The sequence below is a fragment of the Mus caroli genome, unplaced genomic scaffold (genome assembly GCF_978045245.1).
Source record: "Mus caroli unplaced genomic scaffold, Mus_caroli_1 scaffold_9, whole genome shotgun sequence".
In the NCBI taxonomy this organism is placed as follows: Eukaryota; Metazoa; Chordata; class Mammalia; order Rodentia; family Muridae; genus Mus; species Mus caroli.
This window is the reverse complement of record NW_028227264.1, coordinates 84,578,845-84,588,875: the sequence shown is the minus strand read 5'-3', so window position 1 is coordinate 84,588,875 and position 10,031 is coordinate 84,578,845. Positions and strand designations below refer to the sequence as shown.

Sequence of the window (10,031 nt, the reverse complement as noted above, 5' to 3'; positions counted from 1 at the left end):
GGGCCGCCTCGGTTGGGCGAGGTTTCCGTGACGAGCCTCCCGGGGCTGCTGCGACCAGCTCGGGCCGTCGTGGCGGCTCGGGCCCCGCGCGCTCGCTTGCGCTCCGGGGGTCTCAGGCCCTGGAAGGTATGCGTGTCCTCCGGACGCTGGGCGCGGGCTCCTGAAGGACGTCGCGCGTGGATCCCGGCGCCTCGGCAGCCTCCATTCATCTGCCAGCTGCGCGCTCGCCGCCTCCGCGCCCCGCCTCGGCGTCGCCTCCTCCCGTCCCCCCTCTGCAGCCCTTTCCCCACTCCTCGGGTGAGGAGGTTCTCGTGGAAGCGCAGGTGTCGGTTATGAGCCCGGCTTCCCTCCCTTGAAGCTCTCGGTAGAGGAAGTCGGGGTGACCCGCCGCGCCCCGAGCATGGGGGTGAACGCCGTGCATTGGTTCCGAAAGGGACTCCGGCTCCACGACAACCCCGCCCTGAAGGAGTGTATCCAGGGCGCCGACACCATCCGCTGCGTCTACATCCTCGACCCCTGGTTCGCCGGCTCTTCCAACGTGGGCATCAACAGGTGGCGGTGAGTTCGAAGCGCTTGGGAAATCAATCGATCGCGGTGTACGCGAATCGGGTGTCGATGCGTTAGTGTCAGATCTGAGATTTGGTTTTAGTCCAGGGACCGAATTGCCTACATCGTTAAAGAATTGTAGATGTGGTCAATATTAAATAGTACAGACTTAGTAGTAGAGATTACCGACGACCCTGAAACACTTTAGCTTTCACCGGTAAGCTATGTGTCTGTGTTGATGGGAACTCCTTCCCTGATTTGCGAGAAATAACTAGGAGGAGAATTAAACACTCCCAGATCATAATGGCCTTGATATCTTAGGCCTCCGAAAGGGTTGTAATCTCTAATGTTGACGTGTGTGTCTAGGTAACTCATAGTGTGGAGAAAAACCATTCATTTATTATAGCGGGCTCCGGATCCAGCTTTCTTCCCCCTTGAGGTTAGAGGAGGAAAAGCAAGGGAAAGAATGACCTGGCTTCCCAACTCTCTCTCTCAACTCCTCCTTGTGGTTGACAAGATAAAGCACAGTTTTTCTTTCGAGGCAAAGTATAATCCTTCTAGGGAATTGCCACTGGAAGAAATCCTCCGGACATTTTGTGAGCTGTGCCTGGGAAAACAGGATAGACGATTGTGTGGCGGAATGAAACGAAAGCATTAGTTCAGCAGATAATATTGATAGCTTATGTGCCAGCCATGTCTTTGAATATGAGGGATAGAGTTGTGAACGAGAAGTCTGCCCTCTTCAGGCATATGTCCAAGAAAAAAATATGTATGTAGTCCTTTTGGAGATGAGACGTGTTGCAAAAAAAAGGACGAGGTAAACAGGAATAGGGATGGGGACACAATTTAAAACAATGTTAATTAGCTGGGGATATAGCTCACTGGAAGCTAGGATGTGTGAGTGAGATTCAATCAATACTAGGAACCATGGGGAATATGTTGATTGGTATGGAAACAATGGAGAAAGTGATCGCAGATTTGAAGACATGGGATGCAGCTATCTAAGGGAAGAACATTCCAGGAAAAGGTCCTGAGGTGAGAATGTGCTTGGTCTTTGGAAGGAATGGCCAGCCAGAATGACGAGCAAAACCACTGGGGGAAAGTACTAGGTGATGAAGTCAGAGTTGTAACGGGGGCCAAATTCTAGAGCTTTATGCGCCGTCACTAAGGTCTGTGATTTTACCCCAGGAGAGTGGAAATGACTGCAGTACAAGGCTATTAGCAGAGAAGTGATGTCATCTAACGTAAGTTAGAAAAAAAAGCTTCTTTGGTTAGGATTCTGAGAACATGATTGATCAGCATTGAAGCTGGACAAGAAGTGCAAAAACCGCTTAGGAGACGTTCATTTCCAGGTGCAAGCTTGGAGAATGGCTTGTGTGGATGTGCAGGCAAGTTGGTTGTGGGGTTGAGCAGAACAAAAAAAGCTGTATTATCACAGTCAACAGGTGAAAATATCCCACATGCCCACCAACTGATTAATGGACTTCGTGTTGTGTGTGTCCATGCAAGTTACTTACTTGGCCATGAAGGAATGAGATACTGATAAATGCCATAGAATGTGTAGGCGAACCATGAGAGCATGTTAGCTGAAAGAAGCTAGTCATAAAACTTCATACTTTAAGATTGAACTATCCACAATGGGCAAGTACACAGGGACGGGGAGCAGGTTAGTGGTGACTTAGTTCTGGAGAAACTGGGGAGTCAGGAGGGTATCTCTGTGGGCACAGAGGTGATTAAAACTTTTTTGTCAGAAAACCTCCATGAATAGCTATTAAACCATGAGGGGTTTTTTTGGTTTTTTTTTTTTTGGTTGTTTTTTGTTTTGTTTTTTTGTTGTTGATGTTGTTGTTTTTTTTCTTTTTTCTTTTTTCTTTTTTTTTTTTTTTTTTTTTTTTTTGAGACAGAGCTTCTCAGTATAGCCCTGGATGTCCTGGAACTCACTTTGTAGACCAGGCTGGCCTTGAACTCAGAAATCCGCCTGCCTCCACCTCCCGAGGGCTGAGATTAAAGGCGTGTGCCACCACTACCCTGCTGACTGTGAGCTTTCAGAAGTCTACTTATCTCTTCGAAATTTAGCCCAGATGTCACTTTTTCCTGTGGTACCTTCATTATCCAGTCTAGGACAATACAGAGACTTCTGAACTCTGAAACCACTTGCTTCTTAGACCTTCTTAGCTTTTGTAAATGAATATTTGGTGTCATTACTTGGTTTGGCTGCTGTAACAGAACACCTTAGATTGAGTAATTTACAAATAAAAGACATATTTCTCTCAGTACTAGAGGCTGAGAAGTTTTTGATTAAAGCACTAGGTACATCTGATCTCTAGTAAGGACATTTTACTTCGTAGATACATACTCTATGTGTTCTTAGATTGTGGAAGAAATGAAAAGATTCTCACAGGTCTGACCTTGGGAATAATCACAGTGGTGAGGGTAGAGTTCTCCTAACTTGATTGTCCCATTATAACATCACTTTGGAGATTAGGTTTTATCATAAGAATTCTGGGAATGGAAATCAACATTCAGACCACAGCAGGTGTAATATCACATGTAAGACCTCTTCATCTACTAATGTACTAAGAACTAAGTTTACAAATGTGCCTGCATACTTGCCCATTTTACTTTCTAGTCTATGATTTCAATAAGAAACATGTAGATCAACCGGGCAGTGGTGGCACACGCCTTTGATCCCAGCACTTAGGAGGCAGAGGTAGTCGGATTTCTGAGTTTGAGTTTGAGGCCAGCCTTGTCTACAGAGTGAGTTCCAGGACAGCCAGGGCTACACAGAGAAACCCTGTCTCAAAAAAAAAAAAGAAAGAAAGAAAAGAGAAAAAGAAACATGTAGGTCATCTTTGATACACTTTACTAGTTTGATTATTTAACTTTATTATCCATATATCCATATTATCCATATTTCAAATGTCTCTAGTCTACAACTTCTGTCCTTATATATATTACTGAAAAACATAGCACATTTAAATTAATTTAAATTTTAATTACCACAGTTGTTAGTTCTGTAGTTCTGTTCTCATTTTCTTAATAGGCAATTGGATTTTTCTCTTTTTTGGGTCTAAGGTTTGCTAACTGTTTTTCTATTTTGCTGGTCATTACTCAACATGATGATACACATCTGTAATCCCAGGGCTCAGGAGGGTAACCTGTGCTCCATTGCAAGATGCTGTAGAAAGAAAGGAAGGGAAAGGAAAGGAAAGGAAGAAAAGCAAGAAGAGAGGAGGAAGGGAGAGAGGGTGGACAACCTCCTATAAAAATAATAAATAACAGTACTATTAAAAAGAGTACCTTTACAAAAAGCATGAGGTCTAGGGTCCACATAGTTTCATAGTTAGGTTTGTTGAGTGACTTTCCCCAGAGAGATGTAAAGGAACATCTGCTACATCTCAGGAAGGGCAGTGACAGAACAAGGGAAGATTCTATCCAGATCCCGCCTGTTGGAGCATGGTCAAATCAGACAGCATCCTCAGAAAGAGGATGGCCCTGGTGAGGGTCTCATGAGCCTTGTGAGCCCTACTCTTTTTCCAGGAGGAATGGTAATAGCCAGATCTTGTGAGGTCCTGTGATGGCCTCAGTCTGATTAACTCTAAAACGGGGATATAGCCAGACCTAACTCAGAGGAAGCAGCAGCACTTGGGGCTCTGAGAACGGTTAAGTCAGTGCTGTACAGGTGGTCCCTAAGCACAGCAAGAATCTCAGGAGACCACCGGGAGCTTCCTTAAATAGAGCACAGCAGCACTTCTGAGATAATATACCTTAGAATCATTTCAAGAATGCAAGGGTAATTCAGTGCTGGCAGTACACTCATGTAAGCCATTGATAATTAAGTAGATCAAAGAAAGAAATCATTTCCAGAGATGTTGAAAACACTTAATAAAACCCATCAGTCCTTCATAAAAACTAGTTCTAAGTCAGAAACAAAAGGATACTTGGTGATATTCAAAAGCAACTCAAATCTCTTGCTTGATGGGTAGGTAACATTAGAAGCTGTCAAGTCTGGACCAGCATCGTCTGCCAGAGGCACTATGCAGTATAGGGAGCATAGAGATAAAGGAAGAAGGAGGGTTAGTGCGATTTTTAGACGAGGTGACTATTTATATGGAGGTCATAACAATTCAGGGTGTGGCTGGATACCATATTTCTTAATCTAAGTTACAGAAAATTGGTGTGATGTATAGTTCAACAGTATCTGATTTATAAGGTTTCCTTTTCTTTGTTCTCCTTTAGGTTTGAGGATCACCTCTGAAGAGGGGGTGGAGAGGTTGTCAGAGCCAGAGGTAGTGGGTATTTGCAGCAAAGCAGTATTTGCTGGACACAACAGTGCCTTACCCCATAGATAAGTTGAAATCATATGCAGAGACAATAATGTGTTGTATTCTTTGCCCAGGCTCTGTTCTCTAGTAGTGTAGGGTGATGGTGAGATAGTGGACTTCCTCAGTTGTAAGTATTCTTTAGGGTTCAGCAGAGGACAACTGAGTCTTCCAAGCAAGAAGAGAGTTTCAAGGTCTTCCAAAGCTCTGTTACCTACTTCTGCCCATTGCCCTCCTTCTCTTTCCTCTATTTGTCCAATGCTTCCTGAAGTCCCTCCATTAATCTCAGCTCTGCTATCTTGCTGTTGGAGTCTTATCATCTTGTCATGGTCACAGGAGTGTCTAAGGGAAGCTCATTTCTTGGAAATGTAATATGTAAACTCAAAAGTAATACATTTAAACAAAAACAAAATACTGTTGATGTGGAGAACCTCTTTCTAGTGTATATCCTTGAAAACAAAAATAAGAAATTGGTAAATTCAACTATGTAATCATATAAAAGTTGTACATGCCAATTATCAACTTGCCAAAGAAACCTTAGTGACATGCTAAGTGGTGATAGTATGTGTAGTAAAGTGTGATGTCCTTAGCGTACCGAGGCCTCCTCTGAGTCAGGCCATCTCACACCTTGTGTCCATCTAGAGTATAGCGTGGGCCATGTTGGCAGCTGCTTTGATTTGAATGTATTCCATAGTGCTCATGTGTTGGATGGACACGTGATCCTCGGTGTGGCAGTGTTGAGTGGTGGCTCTTTAAGAGGTGACTAGATCAGAAGGGCTGTGATACTAAAAGTGGGTTTCCTCTCTTGTATTCCCATTGCACGTCTTACACTTCCACCTTCTCCCATGGGATGAAAGGAGGCACTCGCCAGATTCTGGTTCCTGGATCTTGGACTTTCTGGACTGTGAGCAAAATTTCTATAAATTATGCATTTACCAGTCTTAGGTAACTCTTTTATAATTGCACAAAATGTCCAAAGAGGGATGGAGAGGTTGTCAGAGCAGTTATCTTAAGTCTTAAAGACTTAACACAGTGAATATTTTAGGCTTTGTAGACCATGAGTATTTCATATTTTTATTTTATATTCATGAATATTTTATGCAACCCTTTACAGATATAAAAATGGCTTTCAGGCCATATGTACTGGCTGGTTTTGTGTGACAACTTGACAAAAGCTGGAGTTATCACAGAGAAAGGAGCTTCAGTTGAGGAAATGCCTCCATGAGATCCAACTGTAAGGCATTTTCTCAATTAGTGATCAAGCAGGGAGGGCCCCTTGTGGGTGGTGCCATCTCTGGCCTGGTAGTCCTGGGTTCTATAAGAAAGCAAGCTGAGCAAGTCAGTGGAAGCAAGCCAGTAAAGAACATCCCTCTTTGGTCTCTGCATCAGCTCCTGCTTCCTGACCTGCTTGAGTTCCAGTCCTGACTTCCTTTTGTGATCAACAGCAATGTGGAAAGTGTAAGCTGAATAAACCCTTTCCTCCCCAACTTGGTTCGTGGTCATGATGTTTGTGCAGGAATAGAAACCCTGACTAAGATACCATAGAAAAAGCAAACAGTGGATTGTATGTATTCTTCCTATGGACTCCTATTTGCGTGCTTTTGGCTTTGAATAGTGTTTGTTTTTATTTATCTGATTTATCTTTGCCTTGCTTTTTTTTTCTTAAGTGCTGGTTGCTCTTCCTGATCTTTCTTTTTTTGGGGGAAGAGGGTGTCAGGATGCTATCCACATGCTGTATGGCTGAACTACATCTCCAGCCTTCGTTTTAATTTTCCGAGATAGTATCTCAGAGCTGCTGGGGTTTCCCTTGAACTTGGAATCCTACTGCCTCAGCCATCCAAGTAGCTGCGATTTCAGGCCTGTGCTACCAGGTTCCACTTGAATGACTCTTCTATCGCATAAATGAATAACCTGCTTTTTTTGAGTTTTTAACCTTTGATAGCAAAATATGATCTCTTCACATTTATTGTTATTGTTCACTTTAGAATTTTATGTTTGCCTTATTTCCTCCATATTTTTCTTTTTTATCTATTTTTATGTGAATTTTATTCTTTATTGGCCTTTTGGTAGATTGACAATTTTATATTTTTTTTCCTTTTGTTCTCTAGGGGGGTTACTTTACATTTCTAACAATATATTTGGACCTAAATTTTTCTTCTTTCTGTTTTATTTTTTGGGGGGGTTTTCAAGACAGGGTTTCTCTGTATAGCCCTGGCTGTCCTAGAACTCACTCTAAAGACCAGGCTGGCTTTGAACTCAGAAATCCATCTGCCTCTGCCTCTCAAGTGCTGGGATTAAAGGTGTGTGCCACCACTGCCAAGCTAACTTTTTCTTCTTAACAATTAAGAATTAGGCAGTGTCTTTGACTTTACCATCAGTAATATGAACCTAGTAATATTGTTTCTTTTCTATCTGCTGTCTCCAAATTTTTGGTCTATATTTTATTTCTCAAGTATTTTCAGCTGTTACATTAAACTTCTATGGCCACATTTGTCATAATTGTTTGGAATTGACTGAATTTTTAACTGTTTGATGACCACTATTTTATGTACCATTTTTTTGATATTTTTGAGTGTCAGAAATTGCCTTAAATTATTTTCCTTTTCTCTGAATTTCTTTTTATTCTTTGCACACTGGGGGAGGCTAATCATTTGTTTGCTTTGAGATAGGGTCTCACTATATAGCCCAAATGACATTGTAGTAACCCTCCTACCCTAGACTGAGTCCTGGATTATAGATATACACTACCCACCACTCTGGCTATTCCTTGGATTTTTAAATAAAATAGTCTTAAGATTTAGATGATCTCAGGGTCTTTAAAATAATGACTTGTTTTTTTATGGAAATACTCTTTATAACAGAAACTAAGCAAATCAAAATAGTACAAAGGTTTTTTTTTTTTAAAAATCTATCAACTAGAAAGTGCATCTTAAATATTGTGTAAGTACTTTAAATATATCTTTTTGCACATTTAAAGGTAGAAGTTTGGGAAATAAAGTTTGAATTGGGAAATACACTTGGGTTCATATTATGTATGCCATTAAAAAAGAGGGTTTAATGGTGACACATACCTGTAATCCCAGCTCCTGGGAGTTGGAGACAAGAAGAGTTCAAGGTCATCCTTACTTTATAAGAAATTTGAGTCTAGCCTGAGCCACACGAGACTTTAAAAAAGCAGGACTTACAGAAATGGCTCAGGAGTTAAAGTACTTGTTGCACAATCAGGTAGATCTGCTTAGATCTCCAGCTTCCCCACCACTTGTGCATGGAGACAGCCGGATACTGAGAGATTAGCCCAGGTTCAGTGCGAAAGCCTATATTAAAAAATAAAGTGCTAGATGTGGTGGTATAAGCCTTTAATCTTAGCTCTAAGAGGCAAAGGCAGGAGGTACTCTGTGAGTTCATTGAGGCCAGCAGGATACATAATAGAGAGACATCTCTATTAAATAAGGAGATCTAAAAAAACACCTGACCATGTACATGCACACACACAAGCATGAACACACCTGTACACCACCCACCCATACACACACACACACACACAAAACACGAGAGAGACAGAGAGAGAGAGACACAGAGAGAGAGACAGAGACAGAGAGAGAGAGAGAGCGCTAATTGAATTGAACATGAGGAAATAAGATCCAGGAATTGCTAAAGGGGATAAATGGATACAAGTATCAGAATAATTGTTTTATTGAACTATAAAGTTAGTGTTGGTGTAGTCAGTCACATCATTACCGATCACCCTCAGTTGCAGGGCAAGGTTAGTAGTAGAGCTCTTGCTCTAGGTTTAGTGTTCATCACCACCACTAAAAAAGAGAGACAGAGACAGAGGGACAGACAAACAGACACACACAAACACACCCAAGTGGATACACATCAGGAGTTGTACTGTTAAAAGTAATACCTGGGCAGTGGTGGTGCACACCTGTAATCCCAGCACTCAGGAGGCAGAGGCAAACTGATATCTCAGTTCAAGAGCAGCCTGGCAGCCGTGTCTACAGAGCAGGATCCAGAACAACCCAGGCTACATAGAGAAACTGTGTCTCCAAACACTGAAAAAGAAAGAATTCGCTTGTTCCCTTAGCTACAGGGATACTTTTCGAGATGTTCCCAGGTGCCTGCAAACACCACCAAATATATGTATAATGCCTAAGAAGTTATTAGCAATAACTAAGAAAATAATTTTAACAGTATAGGTCAATCAGAGTTATTTAAATCTGTGAGTTTCTGATATTTCTATTTGACATTGGAGGCCTCACTTGACTGTAGGTAATTAAGAATATAGTGAAAGGAACAACTAATCAAGAAGAAGCTACCATAATTGCTTTATTGCTATTAAAGATGGGTTCCACATGAAAGTGAGTAAAACCATCTAGAGACACAAAGCAGGCCAACAGGAGAGGGAAGGGTGAAAGATAGATTGGTTGATTGATTTCTATAACTAGGTATTAAGAATGAGCCTGCCAGGCGTGGTGGCGCACGCCTTTAGTCCCAGCACTCGGGAGGCAGAGGCAGGCGGATCTCTGAGTTCGAGGCCAGCCTGGTCTACAAAGTGAGTTCCAGGACAGCCAGGGCTATACAGAGAAACCCTGTCTCAAAAAACCAAAAAAAAAAAAAAAAAAAAAAGAATGAGCCTGAGATACCTGTAAATTAAGACAGATTTATTTAGTAAGGGAGTCACAGACTATGCCACTTAACTCTCTGGTGTTACTTCATAGAGAATAGAGACTACATTCTGTAGACCTAGCATTTGAGAAGCTGAGACAGAGGGGTCTCAAGAGTTTGAGGCCATCCTGGGTTATAAAGAGAAACCGTATCTCAAAAAAAGGTGGCGGAGAGGCGGGGCAAGAAAGCAGGAGGTGGGGAAGAAAAAATAATAGAAACTCATGTGTTCTTGGTTTTTCTCTTAGGACTATAAAATGACAGAGACACAAGGGACTTTAAATATTACATCTGTTATTTTTAAAAAATCATCTTTCACATCAAAGGGAAGAAAAGAGTTTATTCTGTAGCTAAGTATGAGAAATCTGGCTTGGGAATAGATTAAGTTGCCCCAAATACTATGTTTCACTGTGGAAGTTAATTACATGAGTTTTATTAGTTACAGAACAAATAGAGCCATTAATCAAGGAATTTAACAAGCACTGGTAGGGACTACAG

At 41.8% G+C, this 10,031-nt stretch overlaps 1 protein-coding gene across 1 annotated transcript in view; it reads left to right on the top strand.

Moving 5' to 3' along the window:
* Window positions 1–314: 314 nt before the first annotated feature.
* The window catches only part of Cry1 (cryptochrome circadian regulator 1), a 53,171-nt gene continuing 43,454 nt past the window's right edge, over window positions 315–10,031 (top strand). Inside the window, exon 1 of the mRNA XM_021174197.2 lies at window positions 315–558. Within this exon, the coding sequence (XP_021029856.1) occupies window positions 401–558 (158 nt within the window). The 5' untranslated portion in view covers window positions 315–400. The remainder of the gene's footprint in view (window positions 559–10,031) is intronic.